This window comes from Bos mutus, chromosome 27, assembly GCF_027580195.1.
Source record: "Bos mutus isolate GX-2022 chromosome 27, NWIPB_WYAK_1.1, whole genome shotgun sequence".
In the NCBI taxonomy this organism is placed as follows: domain Eukaryota; kingdom Metazoa; phylum Chordata; class Mammalia; order Artiodactyla; family Bovidae; genus Bos; species Bos mutus.
Genome location: NC_091643.1, coordinates 18,651,366 through 18,670,531, shown reverse-complemented (window position 1 = coordinate 18,670,531; position 19,166 = coordinate 18,651,366). Strand labels below are relative to the sequence as shown.

Genomic DNA, 19,166 nt, shown 5'->3' with positions numbered 1-19,166 from the left:
AGCATGAAAGCTTGTAAACTGCAAGGATCTCCCTAGCTTAATTGCGCTGTAGGTTGGCAGAAGCGCCGTGGAGGTGAGTCACGGGATGGCAATGAGGTCACAGAACTGTGAGGCCGAGTTAAGTCTTTAACAATAACCCTGCTGGCCAAACTAACCCGGAGCGGAGAAGGGGTGGCGGGTCTCCAGGATTAGGCGCCAGGTCTCACTTTTGAATCACCTTTCCACAGGAACCAGAGACCACGAAATGGGCCGGAGACCGTTGAGGCGATGAAGAAGGTGCTGCGGCAGAGTGGCGCTCAGTTGCTCGGACCCAAAAGTCCAAAAGCACCCTCTACGGACACAAGGCTAAAGGGCCAGGCTGCCTCCTCACAGCGTCAACTGCCCTATCCTTTCCATTACGCCTCATTTTACTCTTGACAACTCTTTTTCACAGTCTCCGGAATCCAGGTGCGGTCAGCCTCGCCAGAGCCCACGTTTGACTTGACAGAGAGCACGTTTGACAGGACTTGACTAGGCGGGCGCCAGCGAGGCCGTCTTACCGCCCACGTGACGTGAGGTGTCCTGCATTTGTTCTAACGCTACAGATTATGAGTTCAAAAACCTGGGCTCATCTCAATCTGACCAACGACCCGCCGGCTTCAGGGTCTAGCTGTCTCCCCAAATTCCTCCCTTAACAAGGGCTCCACTCCACTTTCCCAGGGAGGCGTAGCCGGAAGGGGCGGGCCTTCCGCCCGGAAACGGGGCTCCCGTCACTATGGCTTCTCGTGGGGTTGTTGGTATTTTTCTACTCTCTGCTCTCCCCCTCTTGTGTCTGGAGCTCCGACGTGGGAAACCAGATCTCGGTAAGTGTTGGCTTTTCCCTTTTGACCCTCATACTCGGGTAACGGCCCCATGAACACTGCATTGAATTCCCGTTTCCCAGCCGCGATGCCTCTGGGCGGCTTTGACTACGACTCCCAGGTTGCACCGCGCCGGCCTCCCTCTTCCGGATCCAGGTCTGGATCGGGTCCGGGTAGGGGTCTGGTAGGGGGAAAGCGAGACTCCCGCTTCATTGAGGAAGTTGACTGCAGGTGGCTGAAAAAGTCGCCCTTGATCTGGAAGTTTTGCGTGTAAGGGAACAAGAGGCAGAAAGCACAGGAACAAACATATACAGGACTTTCAAATTGTGTTGAATGCTCAAAAGGAAATAAACTGACGTGAGGTAAACCTGCTGAGGAATTTAAGCCGAGATTTAAATGATAAGGAATCAACCCTTTGAAAAGCCGGAAAACATTCCAGACAAAGGAACTGTGACGCGTTGGAGGGAAAGGATGAAGATCATTGAGGCTGGATCAAGGAGACATAGAGGGAGATTGGCTCAAGATAGTATCAGTAACATTCATTTAGCACCAAATTCTAAATGCTGTTCATTCATTATTTCATCTAATCCGCTTTACAATCAATATGAAAAGGCAAAAAGATGGGTATTATTATAATCCCTATTTTTGTTGTTCAGTCGCTAAGTGGTGTCGGACACTTTGACAGTGACCCTATGGACTTCAGCACACTAGGCTTCTTTGTTCTTCACTATCTCCTGGAGTTTACTCAGACTCATGTCCACTGAGTCAGTGATGCCATCCAACTATCTCATCCTCTGTCACCCCATATCCTTCTGCCTTCAATCTTTCCCAGCATCAGGGTCTTTTCAAATGAATCAGTTCTTCGCATTAGGTGGCCAAAGTATCGGAACTTCAGCTTCAGCATCAGTCCTTCCAATGAACATTCAGGGTTGATTTCCTTTAGGATTGACTGGTTTGCTTCCCCTGCATTCCAAGGGACTCTCCACAGTCTTTTTCAGCACCACAATTGGAAAGCATCAAGTCTTCTTGTCCTCAGCCTTCTTTATGATCCAACTCTCACATCTGTACATGACTACTGGAAAAACCATAGCTTTGACCATACAGACTTTTGTCAGCCAAGTGGTGTCTTTGCTTTTTAATACACTGTCTAGGTTTGTCATAGCTTTTCTTCCAAGGAGCAAGTATCTTTTAATTTCATGGGTGCACTCATCATCCGCAGTGATTTTGGAGCCCAAGAAAATAAAATTTGTCACTGTTTCCACTTTTCTCCCATGTATTTGCCATGAAGTGATGGGATTGAATGCCATGATCTTACTTGTTTGAATGTTGAATTTTAAGCCAGCTTTTTCACTCTCTTCTTTCACACTCATCAAGAAGCAGTTTAGTTCCTATTTGCTTTCTGTCATTAGAGTGGCAGAAACTGAGATATGGTGAGGTTAAGGGACTTCCTTAAGGCTTTTTAGAGGTCTCTGGGTTCTGTGTGGAGAATGTTTTGCAAGGATGCTACAGCAGAAGCAGTGAGGCATGTTAGGCTTCTGAAGTAGGGAAGTCATGATGACAGTTGGCCCGGACTAGGATAACAGAGAGGGCAATGGCACCCCACTCCAGTGCTCTTGCCTGGAAAATCCCATGGACGGAGGAGCCTGGTAGGCTGCAGTCCATGGGGTCGCTAAGAGTCGGACACGACTGATCGACTTCACTTTCACTTTTCACTTTCATGCATTGGAGAAGGAAATGGCAACCCACTCCAGTGTTCTTGCCTGGAGAATCCCAGGGATGAGGGAGCCTGGTGGGCTGCTGTCTATGGGGTCGCACAGAGTCGGACATGACTGAAGTGACTTAGCATAGCATAGCATAGGATAACAGAGGAGGTGAAATGCGCACAGATTTGGGATTTTAGCCAAGTAGAATCAGCAGGGATGTTGATGGATTAATGATTTGGGTGATGGAAAGCAGAGATTCAAGGATGACTCCTACATGTGGCAAAGAACAACTTCAAGCAGTTGGTGGTACCAGTGATAAAGGGAAAAATGAAAGGAAACGTGGACTGGTGGAGAATTCGTTCATTTTTGGACATATTAATGATCTGTTTACATGTCTGTCTCCCTTATTAAACTCACTTCTAAAATTGGCCACTGTGAGAATTCCCTGGAATTGGTTAGGATTTGCACTCTCGCTACAGAAGGCAGGTGTTCAATCTCTAGTCGCTGCATGCATGCATAAATCAATGACTGGATGAGAAGGAAAGAGAGAGGGAAGAAGGGAATTAAGAGACCATGATGAAATTTAACTCTGTATATTTCTTCTCGTTACCCCTACCCCCAAGAAGTCAGGTACCCAGACGTTGTTTAAAATAAGAAATTAAAAAAATGCCTTTTAAAAAATCTATAGACATTCTCTAGAAGTTCCCAGCCATATTGGACTCTAACAAGACCTTTATCTAAATGATAGACAGAAATGTTAAATTCACGCTTATTCCAGAATCTACCTGCTTCCTTACCTTACAGAATTCACCGTTACTCTGCTCATCTATAATCTACTTTGCACTATTATTTGAGTCACTAGTCCATGAGAAGGTGGTTACTCAGTTGCAGAAGGAGATGTTCACACGATAAGCTCTGACCACAGGATAATATCCTTGAGCACAGAGCCCCCCCACCTCCTTCTTTTTTTGTATTCCCATCACTTATCACAATATCTAATTTAATAAAAGTAAAAAATTCTGGAAAATGCAACTGGCCTCCTGGTAGCCTTTCCACTTACAATTGTGAACTGGTAGTTGTCTACTTTGGTTTCTTGTTACTGGTTCTGCAAATATCCAGTAACAGTGTTTTAGTCTATTTTAAAAATCATACATCTCAGTGCAACAGCTGCAGGGCTAGTTATGTTTGGACCAGAACTTAGAGATACTGCTACTTTTAGCTGGAACTGCTAATTGAATTACCAAAGATAATTCAGACATGTTCATTCACCTGTGCTATATTTTTGGACATATATTGAGAAATGATCCGTTTTTTTTCCACTCTGTAAAAGCATTCATTGCTGATACATTTTTACTTATACTTAAGCTAAGTGTTTTAATGCTGGTTCATCACATTTGTTATCCTTTGAAGTGTCCTGCATATGGGCTCTTGAGCATAGTATAAACAAAACATCTCAACTTAATTTAAAAATTTCTTACTTGAGAGGTGTACACATAAATCTAGTTCTTTTGTATTCCCATTTGAAATTGCTTGCTTGTTAGAACAAAAAGCAGTGTTATAGAACATAAATTCCATAAAGCATTTGTTTCTCTAAATATGAATACTCTAGGTATCAAATTACTTTTACTTTTGAAATGATCATAGTTACTCTAGAGTTAATTACATGTCATACTGAACAATACTTGAATCAGTAGTTAATGCTGGCAAAGGTTGGAAGGACTGTAATGCAAAAGAAAACAAAAAAACTTTAAACAAATTTAAATTGCTTATTTTTTTAAGGATGATACGTGTGTGTGTGTGTGTGTATATGTATGTGTGCGTGTATATATGTTTTCAGTTAAAAATAAAATATTTAAGTCTGTATATATGATTCCTTTGTAAATTCTTAGTTATTTGACTAACTGCCAGCCCCCATCACACTGGTAAGATGGTTCCTCTGTACTTTTGCCTGGTAACTTTTGAGAATTACAAAACAAAACTAGAAATTCATGGAGGGTGGAAACCATTTTTAATCCAACTTTATACGTACACTCTCTACCATTTGGCAAAGTGTATTACACAAAGAAGGTACTTGTTACATTTTTGCTGGTTAATTTTCATTTGGTTCTTAAAATAATAAAAGTACTGAAATTTTAATTTTTTCTAGGCAAACGTGTATCTAGTAAATTTATTTACAAATGATGAAGTAAATATTGAGCAATAGAGAAGTACAGAGTTGCATAATTTACCTGTGAGAAGAATTTCGTGTTTCAATGGGAGTGGCTTTTTTTAAATAGAACTAGAATCTGATAAGATGATACTATCACAATTTAGTTCCCAATTATGTGGATTATTTTCTTTCCTTCTCTGGGCAGAAAGGAAACCAGAATTTATGCATTATGGATAGTCATATATTTATAATGTAGCCAGTCACTCAGATTATACTTATATTCCTGAGAGATAAGATGTTCTAGAATCGTTTTCTGAAAACTTGTTCTGGTAATGACAGTCATGATGAATTTTGTTGCCCAAAGGAGACTATATGAAAAATCTTAAGACAGTTACATACCTTAAATTTTACTATACTTTTCTAGACAGATAATCTTCTGTCTAATGTATTAGTACTCATTATTAGTATCAAGAAAAATGTTTTGAATTGTAATTGTAATTTTTTTTTAACCTTTATAAGGAATCAAAGATCTAATTTTGCTGTGTGGCCGGATTTTCCTACTGCTTGCTCTTCTTACATTAATTATTTCTGTGACTACCTCATGGGTTAACTCATTTAAACCTTCCCAAGTTTATCTGAAAGGTAAGTTTACTCTTTATGCTACCCTTTTATACTTTTCTACTGAAATTTCTTTCCTTTATTCGAGAACTTTTGCACAATAAGCATTATTTTACCATTCATTTGTGCTATGTAATTTTATGGTAGAGTAATACTTACAACTTTAGTTAACAATTTTGAATGGGCTATACCCCAATATTTTTATGAGAAATTGTTCTTTTTTCTTATATATATGTCTGAAACTGTATCATTTCTAACCCAAACTTTAAAAGGTCTCTACAACAGCAGAGATCCCTTCTCTTGACATTCAGTGGCTTATAATCTAATATTGGTTAAGTCACCGAAAGGGTTGCCACTCACACCCCACGTTGAGAATCTAGGCGTATTGCTTTTACCGTCATGTCCAAGGGTGACCAAATAGCTGGAGCACAGTATTCCACACCTCATGTGTGAGAATGGGCTTCTGTAGAGCTGCTAAAACCCTATCCGGCACCTGCAGGAAAAAACCCCAACATCATTATTCTTGAAGTCTCCCTACCAAAACTGTAACACGCAACATTAATACATGTCAGAAAGTTTTTGTTTCAGAACAGACCTTTTCCTACAGATTGACATTTCTTACAGAAAGAAATTTCTTGCGGATTTCTTTGTTTCAACTGTCTCTGTCTATCTGATCTTTATTATTTGAAAAATAAATCTGTTTTTTGAAAGCTTTTCTCTCCCCAAATGTGAGGATCTACAGATGATTTTCAGAGAAAATAACATTCAACTTACGGATACATGGGAATTAAAAAGCACTTATATGTTTTGATATCTTAGAAGAAGAAGAGAAGAACGAGAAAAGGCAAAAACTTGTGAGGAAAAAACAACAAGAGGCACAGGGTGAAAAGGTAAAGCCTACTGTTTGGAAAGTATTATATAGAGAAAATACAAAAATATCCGGGGGAATTTCAAATTTAGGTCACAACTGAGCGACTTTCACTTCACTTCAGAGAGCCGTCTTCAGACTTCACGCCTGGCCTTACTGCCTATCACCCTTTTAGCCCATCTAAAAAATTAAGAGGTTTAAACATTGAGAAGTGAAAGTCGCTCAGTCATGTCCAACTCTTTGCGACCCCATGGACTATACAGTCCATGGAATTCTCCAGGCCAGAACACTGGAGTGGGTAGCCGTTCCCTTCTCCAGGGGATCTTCCCAACCCAGGGACCAAATCCGGGTCTCCCGCATTGCAGGCAGATTCTTTATCAGCTGAGCTACCAGGGAAGCCCGTGATTCAGTGGCGTTTAGAATATTCACAATGTTGTACAACCACTGCCTCTGTCTCGTTCCAAAACATTTTCATCACCCCAGGAGAAAACCCCAAACCCATTAAACAGTTGTGTCCCCATTCCTCACTCCTTTCATCCTCTGGCAGCCAGCAATCTGCTTTCTGTTTGTATGGATCTGTCTGAATGTTTCATACAAGTGAAATCATATAACATGTGACCTTTTGTGTCTGACTTCTTTGCCTTGCCTAATGTTTTGCAGGGTTCATCCATATAGCATAAATCAGCACTTCATTCCTCCTATGACTGAGTCATATTCCACTGTATGGATGGATCAAAACTTGTTTATCTGTTCACTGATGGACAGTTAGGTTGTCTCCACCTTTGGACTATTGTGGATAGTGCTGCTGTGAATATTTGTGTGCAAATATTTGAGAACTTACTTTCAATTCTTTGGGAGTATATACATAGAAATGGAATTGCTGGGTCATGTGGTAATTCTATATATTAACTTCTTGAGGAACTGCCAAACTATTTTCCACACCATTTTGTATGTCCACCAGCAATTTCTGAGGGTCTCAGTTTCTCTACATTCATTTCTGATTTTGGTAGTCATCTCTTTTTCTTAGTCAAGTTAAAGGTTTGTTAATTTTTTTTCAAAGAACCAATTTTGGTTTCATTGGTTCTGTTGTTTTTCTATTCTATCCCGTTTTTATGTCTTCTTTATTATTTGCTTTCATATGCCAGCTTTGTGTTTAACTTGTTCTTTTTCAAGATTTTTAAGATGTAAAGTTAATAATTTGACATCCTTTCTTCTTTTTTAATTAGATATTTATAGCCATAACTTTACCTCTGAGCACTGTTTTTGCTTCATCCTATCCAAGATTGGTTTTGCTAACTAGAAGTTGCATTTACCATGGATGATCATTTAACAGTTATTTTCATGATCTTGAAATATCAGGTAGCACTTGGGCATACTTATATCTCCAACCCTAGTAAGTTTTTGTTGCACTGAAAACCCATTAAAGGATGTATCAGCAGACTGCCAGACAAGCAGAAGGATAGAACATTTGGTTTTCTTTGCATTGTGTACAAATGCAGATTTTTAGAGAGTAATGCAACAGTGGAGGATGTAGGTTTTTTGGCAAAACTGAATTAGTGTTAAAACACCACTTCTTACCTGGTTCTTATTTACAACTTTATAGACAATGTAAATAGAATCTTAGGGTTGTTAGTGTATAGTCACCTGATTTTTTTTTTTTTTGAACAGGTCAGCAGATACATAGAGAATGTTCTAAAACCTAGCCAGGAAATGAAACTGAAAAAGCTGGAAGAACGCTTTTATCAGATGACGGGTGAAACCTGGAAGTTAAGCAATGGTCATAAACTTGGGGTTAGAAAATATTCTCATTTCATATTTTTTAATTCTGCTATTGTTTATGTTTAACATATACTAATTATTTTAAAAATTGTAAATTATTATTCTAGTCTATTTTTAGGAGTCTTTATTAATAATGCTTATATATCAGTTATATATAGAGAGAGTTTTTATTGATCATATTTGTATGTCAAATGTTTAAGTGGTTTTTGGTGCCTAAAGAGCATATAACTTAGATCCTTGAAAAGTTCTAACTTAAGACAGTCTGAGAAAACTGTTGATTAAATCACATCTTTTATATGAGGGCATCCAAATCTCTTGGGTATTACAAGCTCACATTATATTCAATTTAGCTCTGTTTTTTGAAGCCAAATTGACCTTTGACTCTCTTCCTTTGGCACTGAGTATGAATTTTGTCATTTGCAAGTGGAAGTTTAAAATGTTAAGTTTTCTTCAGAGAAAAAAGGATATTCATAAATTCATTTTTAGAGGAACTGGCTGTAGATTTTTTTGTGTAAGATGCTTTCTGTCCCAAAGACTTCTTTTTTGGCTTTCTATTTACACTGTACCTTTCATCATCTCATAAAGAAGATGATCCAGTAGGGGTAAACAGGATTCTGACAGTGAAGCAGAATGTTTGTATCCATTTCATAATGGTAAATACGTCATGAAACCGTTAAGGGTTGGTAAGAAAGGTAATGTGAAAGATGGCAACAGAAGATACAACTGCTCTAGGTAGTGACTTCACTTCTGAATTGAGTTTGCTTTTGACCAGGGTGATGAAGATTTGGAGCTGGACAGTGAGAGTCAGACATCTTTTGAAACATCAAACAGAGAAGCAGCAAAGAGACGGAACTTGCCCAAGCCTGTAACCAACGTTTCACCACCCGCTGAGCAGCCCATGAAGAAGGAGGTTCATTACTTAATAACTGTTCACTGAGCTGTATCTGCATACAGTAGGGATATTGTTTTTTGGGTGGAAGTGGTATATTGAGGGAATCCAGATGGTGTCTTCATTAAGAATCACTTCAGCTTCATTAAAAATCACTTTCTTGTTAAATACTAGCATTCTGAGCCAAACTTACAAGGAATCTAGGAAGATAAATGATAGTACATTTAGTAAACAGTTCTTTTTAAGGAAGTAATTTAATTATGTAGAAACAAAAAATGCAATATTTACTAACGAAGACATTCCTTTGGGTAGCTAAGATATAAGGAAGTCATATATTTTGTTGTTGAGTTGCTCAGTTGTGTCTAATTCTTTCTGACCCCATGGACTACAGCATGCCAGGTTCCTCTGTCCTCCACTATCTCCCAGAGTTTGCTCAAACTCATGTTCATTGAGTCAGTGATGCCTTCCAACCATCTTTTCTTCTGCTGCCCCCTTCTCCTTTTCCCTTCAGTCTTTCCCAGCATCAGGGTCTTTTCCAATGAATTGGCTCTTTACATCAGGTGGCCAAAGTACTGGAGCTTAGTTGAGTGGCTAACGTTATTAACATGAATGTATCATTGTCCCCAGTACCCCTTTTAGGGAATGAGTTAGCAACCATTCACTCTGGAGCAGTGTCCAGGTTTATTATTCCTTCTTTTCTTTCAAATCTTTAATCCCTAAGAAGACCAATTTGGAGCTGGTTAAGGTTGAAATAAGTGTGTTTCTATTGAGTCTTAGGGAAAGCTGCTAAGCTATGTGTTCCCTACAAGTAGTTTTCAATGTATTGCTTCTCAGTCTGAGGTTTCCTGGTCCCTTCATAGAGCTTGAGGGTAGGAACTGGGTCTTTGAACTGTTTCTAACATTTGAAAAAGATCTAGAGAGCTACATGGACTCATTACATTTGTAAGATTCTTTGCTATTTGTTAATAGCATAGATTATCTCATGCTGATGGTAAATTCTAATTGACCATCACATATGTTTTTGATACCAAACAAAAACAAATGATTTATTTAATAAATGCAATGAATATTTGTTAGATAAAATGTTATAAAATATGGAATCTATGGTATTAAAAAATAAAAAGCATCCTTTGAAGGTGAAATTGTTGTACACTGTTTTAGTGAGAGAAAATGCTTTGTACATCTGGTTTTTTAATAGATTAACAGAAATAGGGAAACGTGGATAAATCATGAAAGCAACCAAAGTGAATGGTGGTTTTCCAGCCCCTTAGAAGGCGCCAGTAAAGAGAAATATATATGTACTCATCCTGATGCATATATGTGTGAACCTAAATAATCACGGAGTTTTACTGAATTTAATTTTTATCCTCTGTTTCTTTAGTAGTACATTTTTATGTAATATCTTAGAACAGCATAAACATAATGTTCTTTAAATGTGTATAGATTAGCAGCTGTCATCTGAGATCTGTTTTTTTTTCAAATCCTGTTTTTATGATGTATTGTTAGCACAGAGTTGCTTATCCAAAAATGTTTATTGAGTCCTCATTGTAAACATTTTATAAATGTATATTAAAAGAAAAGATTTCATTAAGCATAGATATGTCCAAACTCTATGTTGAAAGGAACTCTTCTCTTCGAGGTTATTTTTTCTTCTTCTGTTTACATTCCTGTTACTAAATACTTACTTTTCTTTAGGTTCTTGATTTACCTGAAGAACCCCCTGAAACAGCTGAAGAAGTAAGCTTATCTTTTTTTTTCTTTGAAAATCAATGTATTTTTAATTTTCTTTAACATCAAGTAAGTACATCTTACCTACATTTGGGTTTAGAAAGAGAAAATAGTACAGTGTTTATGTGTTTGCACCATGATTAGGTCTTGTTTCAGATATGGGGTGGTATCAAATGCTTCAGTCAAGCCCTATTTTGGAAGCCTGCTGTCTGCTGAGCTTGTGTTTCAAAGCCCTTCCACTTCATCGGGCAGAGATTGGATATGTGGTCTTTTCTAGAATGTTGGGTCATCAAATGAGTTGCCTATTAAAATAGAATCAAAATAGGCAGATGACTTCAAATTGTGGTTTTTCCATTAAAAAAGAGAAAATGAAGGATGCAGCTACTTTGTAGGCGTTTGAATTGAAAGATGGTTTGCTGTTTGGGGTCAGGGTTGGACTGAATCCCAACTCTGCATTGTGTCCTCTGCCCAACTGCTTTGCCATAATCTGTGCCACCTTCTTGCGGTTGCCCAGCTCAGTTTCACTCAGTCTCTGAGGTACAGAAGCACATTTTTAAAGCTGTGAAATGGCGTAGGCAAAGGCAAGCTGGATGGTTTTCCATTTCTTGACTCTTCAGCGACTGTTACAGTCCCTGAAAACCATTTCTGAGGCAGCCATGAACGTGCTGGAGGCCACGTTCATTTTTGCCAACACATTTGCAGCTCATAAGTTAGTATTTTGGATACTAAAATACTGAGGAAAATTCTGAAAGTCTTACAGAAATAGAGACAATGAAGTGTGCAATCAGTCCTAGGAGAATCATAGTCCCAGGAGAAACACAATTTAAGAAAAAGCCAAAGGTCTGATTCCTCCCTGTTACACCCATGACATCCACACCCATGATATGTCTGTTCTGACCCTCCTACATCCTCACCTCTCCTCAAGCTCTGGGTTGGTATCCGTGACAACCACTTAAAATACGGGAGTAACTAAGTACAGCTCGGGTTGACAAGGAACGCCTTTTCTCCAGCTTTAAAGCACATGACCTTATTCCCACAGAACACCAGTCTGTCACCAGTGACGACAGACGTCAGGTGGTCAGTGAATCCTTTGAAATTGTACCTTTTTGTGACTACAGGTAGGAGTGTGCTCTTCAGAATCTCAGGTCTGTGAGCCTAAAAAGGTCAACACATCTCCACCTGGAAGCAGTTGGTGTTGCTCTCCTCTTTATAAGAGTTATTCATAGTCATTCCGTTTTGTTTCTTTTCTGCTCTTTTCCCATACTTGGACAGATGACCTGTGCTACACTCATTAAAGTGTCTGTCACAGTTTTGGAGTTTTAGAGCTGGGATGAACCTCAATCATGTCTCATCCCATCTCCTCAACTTGAGGCTGAAGCCACAGGCAGGATTTTGAGGTCCCTCCTCGGGGAGCCCAGGCCCTCTGGTTGTGTGAGACCTCTGGGCTTAATTCCCTTGTTTACTCTAGAAGCAATACTATCCCTGTTTGCTTCTCCTTGCTCCTATTTGCTTCTCCTTGCTCCTATTTGCTTCTCTTCTGGCCTTGCTCTGATTTTTGGTCCTCTTTGCTATTTTTGGTTAATAAAGTCAACAAAATCATGGTAAAAAATTGTTACTTGAGAATTACATGTTACCTGAGAATCACATACATACATAGTATCAATCAGGTATAAGCAACTTTAAATTATATAATAAAGTTTTGTGAAGAATGCCACTAATGTATAGTTAATACCACTTGATACTTGTCTAGTGTATATTCTACACTAATCAAGAAAAGAAAATAAATTTTGGAAGATTTTGATTCTGTCAGAATCATCACTGGGCAAGGCGTTTTCCACCTGTGCAGTTGCTACTGCGCATAGATTTCTTAGAATTCAAAGGATAAATTCCTAACTCTCTGCTAGCCATTCATCAGCCCTTATTTTTACCTCCCTGGATGACTCTGGGTGTCCCAGTTTATTCTCCTTGACCTAGTCAGCCAACGCTTTGATCTAATGAGCTGTTTCTGAGCAGTTAGCCTGGTCCCTCCGGGTGTCTCTGCCTGACCTTTCCCCTCTGTTGTAGTTGGACTGTTTAATAATAATGAAAGTAGACCTTAGGCGTGGAATGTCGTCATCGTGATAAAAGTTAAAAACAAGAAAAAGGAAGCATTCTAGTTTGGAGAGTGTGCCTTTCCTACCTATCCTTCACCCCGTCACCCTAAAAAAGTGCTTTCAGAGTTAAAAAGGCACAACTGGAGTTGGCAGTGAGCACTATGCCACAGTAACCCCAGATTTTAGGATGTCTGTCTTTGTCAGTCACATAGTCATACTTGTTTCTGGCTTTCTGCAAAGTACCCTTTTGTATTTTGTCAACTTTGAAGCTTTGTTCTGATACCATAATCATGATCTCTCATCATACATAAGCTTGCCCATCATAACTAATATATTTTAATACCTAAGCCACACAGCTGTTTCATGAATCCATATATAAAAGAATAATTTCACCTTTAGGAATACTGGAGATTTTCATTTTCAGGACATTCTCTATTTTCTTATTAAAGTTGGGCCCATTAAGTGTGTGGTGTCACCCACAGAATAGAGGGACATCTTAATAAATCTGTGTTGCTCAGGGAAGGGACTAACATTCATCTTAAAGGTTATCAGAACAGGATGAAGTTTTCACTGTGTGAGTGTGTATCCTGTATATGTAGTAGCTGTGGCTCTGTAGGCTTTGCAATAGCCATGTGAGAAAATTCCTGTTATAGTGGAAGCCTCCTTGGACTTAGGAGCAGACTAATAAGTGAACTAATGGCTGACATGGATTCTGAAAGGGGGGCAGTATCTGAAACAATGCTATTCTTAAGCCTTACACCCTGATTTAAGTGCTTGTTATGTATTTCATATTACAACTATCAAAAGAGTTATAAGTAGTCTAGAATTCACAACAGAATAGTCACCACATGTTACTGTTCTGCTTTTAAACTGAAAAGACAATAACCGTAGAATTTAAGATAATTTGAAAAGAGTTTTGTAAATCATCATGTAATTACCATAGTACCATAGCAACTATTTTCATTATTGTATGCTATCTTATTTCATTTTAAGGGGGGCCAAATTTTAATTAGTGCTGCCCCTTTTCATTTAGATTTCATTTAACACTCTGTGTTTGGGACAGAGATTTACTTTACAATTTGGACTGTGTTCCAGGCCTTTCACCTGTTCATAGGTCAGTCCATTGGATGTCAGTAGCCTTAGGAGAAAATTACACACCCACCTTTCACAGTAACTGTTAGAACAGTAACTAGGTTTGAAACAATGATTGTTCATTTCTCTTAAGTATTTATCTAATCACAATGGTAAACATTAAGTCACTATATTTTAACCTTAGTTTCTTTGAAAGCTTTTGGCCTTAATTCTCCTCTTAGATCATTAAAGTTTGAACAAAACCTCACTGTAAAAGTTAGGTTTTATTGTTCTACAAATAAGCAAAATTGGCTTTTGTGATTGTTAGTTTGTGTTTTATTATAAAACTTTCCTTTAGTAGAAGTAGTAACAGAGCTCAACATCACACCAATCTGGATGTGAATAAAACACTCTACCTACTTGCATGGAAATAGTGCTAACGTGGCTTTCCTGAAGCGGGTGGGTGCTGCTATAAAACAACCACTTCCACCATTTCTGTACCTGTGCTGCCAACAAAACTCCCAGGACAGTTAGGATAATGTTCATAAAAGTTAAAGACAAGAAAAAGATAGCATTCTAGTCTGGGAAGTGTGCCTTTCTTACCCATAAGAAAGGGTTCAAACACTTTCCATAGGACCATCAGAAAGGGTTTCCTGAGGGTGAATAATGAATGTCAGAATTAATGACTAATTTGTCATCTTTTCTTTTTTTTAAATTGAAGTATAGTTGATTTCCAATGTTGTGTTAGTTTTGGTGGACAGCACAGTCATTCAGTTATACATCTATACGTATTCTTTTTCATTATGGTTTATTACAGGATATTTAATATAGTTCCCTGTGCTATACAAGTAGGACCTTGTTGTTCATCTATTTAGTAGCTTGTATCTACTAATCCCAGACCCCTAATCTAGCCCTCCACTTTGGTACCCGTAAGTTTGTTTTCTATGCCTGTGAATCTGTTTCCATTTTGTAAATAAGTTCATTTGCATCTGTTTGTAGATTCCCCACATAAATGATACCATATGGTATTTGTCTTTCTCTTTCTGACTTTATTAATATGATCATCTCTAGGTCTTTCCCACTCTTTTCTTTTTTAGAATGTTCTTTAAAATACTAGCATGTTGCAAGCTCTTTTTAGCTATTTAACACTTTTATCAGAGGAAGAACTGTGGGGGAACTCAATATGTAGAACAAAGCTGCTCAGGGAAAGGGGGTCTCCTAGATCCCCAGCAGCCAGGACTAACTCCAGGCTCATCTCTCGTTCTCATGAGGGAGACATGGTGCCCAGCCTACGGTGATGGGGTGGCCTGGGTAGCGTTTTGTTTCCTTCCAGTCCAGTGTTTGTTTTGCCTGCAGACTCTGAGGCGGCTCTGGATCATCTCGGCTTGGTAAGGCCTCTTTTGAGGCCCAGCTGCCCTCTTGGTGTTGTCTGGGCAGACAGAAACCTCGGGTCTCTGGCGCCCTCTCTGGAAGACTCCATCACTGGTTTCCTCAAGCAGTAGGAAGATATTTTTCAGGTTCAGAAGAATTATTTCTGTGTTTAAGGTGAATTTTCACTGGACCTTAATGTTGGCGTGCAACTCTGAGAGCTAAATTTCTACAAAACCCCACATGAGTGCTTAGAACTGGGTACAGGTGTTTCACAGGAGTAGTGATTTTGGAATTACAAACAGCCGTGGTTGGAATTCTCATCTGAACACTTTTTTCCTCAGGTTGTGACTGTAGCTCTCCGCTGTCCGAGTGGACGTGTCCTGAGGAGAAGGTTTTTTAAGTCTTGCAGTTCACAGGTGAGGAAAAATCATATTCGGAGAAATATTTGTGTTGAATTTGGCAATAGTTTATTCCCATGCAGGGAGGATGTGTTGTCTGTTGTCTGCATTACCATCAGGTCAGGGTAAATGGGATTTATGTATGCTTTACGTGACAGAAATTTGGAGAATTAGGCTTGCTGAGCCTTCTTGAATTGTGATTTCTGCATTCAAATTTTTTTCAGTTCTTCCTTGTTTTGTTTTTTAATTATATTTTCACAGCTCAGTGGTAAGATGCTTTCAAATCTTTAGGAAGCAGCTATTATTAACTCTGTTCTTATTAGTGCTAATGGATTATTAATCTAAGAAGCCCCATTGCTTGTATGTGTTTTCAGATCATTCTCTAAAGCTTGTTTCTTTTTGTTCTAATAGACTTCTTTTTCTTTTAAAAACAATATTGTGTTCACTAGCAATGATTTGGAAAATACAGAAAAGTAGAGTGAAAAACAATTTTGATTTGCCATCTGACACCAAAGCCAATTACTAATATGTTGGTGTATTTCTGATTTTAAGTACATTTGAATTTATCATTATGCATGCATTAAAAATCTAAGTTATTATCTAAATAAATTTCTCCTTATTGCTGCATTTAACCTTCTATGTCTAGACTGCTATAAACTATAATAGGAAATACTAGTAGGTTAGACTACATAAAAATTTTAAATTCTGTAAAGCTCATCAAGTTAAAAATTTGGCAGCAACAATTTAATAATTATTTATAAAGTAATGATTATGCTAGCTAGAGAAAAAAAACTTGCCTGGGAAATCCCATGGACAGAGGAGCCTGGTTGGGGGTCCATGGGGTTGCAAGAGTCAGACATAACTTAGCAACCAAACAACAACACTTTAATAAATATTTATAAAGTAATGATGATTATGCTAGCTAAAAAAATTTGAAAAATTTAAAACCAAGTGATAAACATGAAAAGAATGTTTGGTCTCACTTAGAATTAGAGAAGTGCATATTAAAATGGATACCATTTTCTACCTATCAAATTGTCAAAGATTAAAAAGAAGAGTACCCAGTTTGGGGCAGTGTGTGCAGAAAACAGGGATTCTTATTAAATTACATTCACATTATTCATGTAATGTAATTTAGACTGCTGTTCTTGTGGGATAATTTATCAGTATATATTTTAAAATATATCTTTTGGCCCAGTAATTTCATTTATGAGAATTTATTCTTTGGGAATAATGACAGATGATCAAAGGTAATAATATAAGTGCTTATGTAGGCATTGGTTAAACTAAGGCTCATTCACATACTGGAAAATTATGGCATTTTGTGACATAACGCACATTTATTACATGGAATATCAACAGGGACATGGATGGTGGTAGAAGTCAAGGGTTACTTACAATTGATATAAGTATCACTTTGATATAAAGTATAATTATTGATATAAGTTGATATATGTATAATTGATACCAGCATCCCCTGAGAACATTCTGTCATTGAGCTTTCTTCCTAAAGCAACACACCATCCTTTAGCAGGAGTCTTAGTGGAAATCTGGACAATTACAATGGGAATCTTTATGACAGGAAATGCAATACATTCATAGGGATGGGCTATTATCAAAAGGCAGAGTCTCTGGGCCGTGGACATGTCTGTTTTGACTGTTCCTGGGTGATTTTGATGTGGAGTATTGGCTTTGATTGTAATCTAAATGACTTTTTTCCCAAATGCTAACCCTTTGTTCTTAGCCTTTTTAATGAATAATCTCCCCATTCCCAATGATTGGAGCTTTCCTAATTGTTAAATGCTTCTGCTGCCTGTAGGTGTCAGTAGTCCCTAGGCCTTCTTTGAAACAAAAGGTATCAAGGGTCATTCACATCTCAAAATTCATGGCATGCTATTTTGCTTTAACACTGGAAAGTTCCTTTGAAAGATACGAAAGTTCTGTTTCATGACTCCTAGGGGCATGATGTAACAATGAGAGATCATAAACTATCATGAGGGACAAAGCGTGTGCAGTATTTATAACAAAGCTTTTTGTCTTCTAGGTCTTGTTTGACTGGATGATGAAGCTTGGGTATCGCACATCCCTATACAGCCTTTCTACTTCCTTTCCCAGAAGGCCTCTGGAAGTGGAGGCAGGCTGGTCACTGCAGGACATTGGAATAACTGTGGATACTGTACTCAACGTGGAAGAGAAGGAGCAGAGCAGCTAGTTTAGAAATGCCAACTAGCTGTTTTACATGAAATCAGTTTTTCATGAAATCAGTTACACCTTGACCTTACAGGACAGTAGAGGATTCACATTAAAATCATGCCATACATTGATTGAGCTCAAGGCCGTAAACATTTCAGTGCTGATCTCCATGGAAATGTATGGACATAAAGTATTAGAAAAGGATTGCTTTCTACATGTAATAATCTGGGAGTGTGCCATATTACAATGTACCAAATGAGGATGAGATAGAAATGTATACAGTAAGGTGCTCATTAATTTGTATTTTCCCAGCTGACATCATTTATCAGTTTCTTCTTTCAGCGTGCCTTGCCATAGTGAACATTTCACCACTCAAACTCTTTAAGGTCTTCTAAGTAGGAATGTTTAGTCTGCTGTATTTCTAGAAATTAAACTTTGAAAATATGTCAAAGCTCTTTTTAGACTTCCAAGTTCTTTTTGATAGTAAACACTACTCATGTTTACTTAACTAATGTTTGAGATTTATTTTGCCTTGCATTGAACTGTAACATTTACAACATCCCAGGTGGATCAGTGTTTTAAAGATAAAACAATGAAAACAAAGTGAAGGTGAGTTTTAAAAATATATCTGGCACTTCATTTCCCTGCTTATACTTCTATACTGGTGTATTCACACTATAACAACAAGTTCAAACTCCAAGGATGGTTTAAAGGTTATCTATTCATCCCTTTCCTATGCTACCACTCTTTTTTTTTAATAGATTTTTTTGTTTGTGTGATTGGCCGTGCCCCAAGGCATGTGGGATCTTAGTTCCCCAATCAGAGGTCAAACCCATGCTCCCTGCATTGGAAGTCTTAACCACTGGACCACCGGGGAAGTCCCTGCATGCTATCTTAAGGGGTCCGTTTAACTTGGCTCCTCTGTGTATTGCCCTTTATTTAAGCTCCTTTCATTCCTCTTCTGTAGAATTTATTACACTGTATTATAGCTGTAATTCCTTAAAAACAAGGATTACATCCTTTCCCTTCAGAGTACCTAGTGTCTAGTAATGCTTAGTACAAAATGTTTGAAAATAATAAATTGTCCCAGCCTTTAACTTCTTTTTCCCTGGAATATTCCACACTGGGAAAAAAAAAAAAAAAAGAATGTTTTCTGATTGTAAATTATTATAAACTCATTTGGAAACAAAGTTACAAAAACAAAAGTAAAATCACGCATAATCTCAATACCCAGAAATAAGTATGACTGACGTTGCGATTCTGTAGGTCCTGCCAGGTTTTTCTGTACTTACATGCCATAGATTAAAAAAACAAGACCTCATATTTTTAGACCTTTTGGAAAAAATGATTATTGTCAAACCTACCAAGTAATGATGCTGCGTAGGAAATGTGGGAGCAGGCTCCATGGTGGTCCCCAATGATCCCTGCCCCCTGGCCATCATACCACAGTGTGATTTCCTACATTGT

The 19,166-nt window shown here is 38.2% G+C and overlaps 2 protein-coding genes across 2 annotated transcripts in view; one reads left to right on the top strand and one right to left on the bottom strand.

Moving 5' to 3' along the window:
- GSR (glutathione-disulfide reductase) overlaps positions 1-5,725 on the bottom strand; it is a 71,358-nt gene extending 65,633 nt beyond the window's left edge. The window contains exon 1 of the mRNA XM_070364296.1: positions 5,705-5,725. Coding sequence (XP_070220397.1) covers positions 5,705-5,710 — 6 coding nt within the window. The 5' untranslated portion in view covers positions 5,711-5,725. The remainder of the gene's footprint in view (positions 1-5,704) is intronic.
- On the top strand, positions 228-19,154 carry UBXN8 (UBX domain protein 8). Its single transcript, XM_005911348.3, has 8 exons — positions 228-842; positions 5,211-5,333; positions 6,129-6,199; positions 7,846-7,968; positions 8,729-8,866; positions 10,541-10,582; positions 15,450-15,524; positions 17,551-19,154. Exons 1-8 carry the CDS (start codon positions 755-757, stop codon positions 17,716-17,718), a joined length of 828 nt encoding a protein of 275 aa, XP_005911410.1. The 5' UTR covers positions 228-754; the 3' UTR covers positions 17,719-19,154.
- The last annotated feature ends 12 nt before the right edge of the window (positions 19,155-19,166 follow it).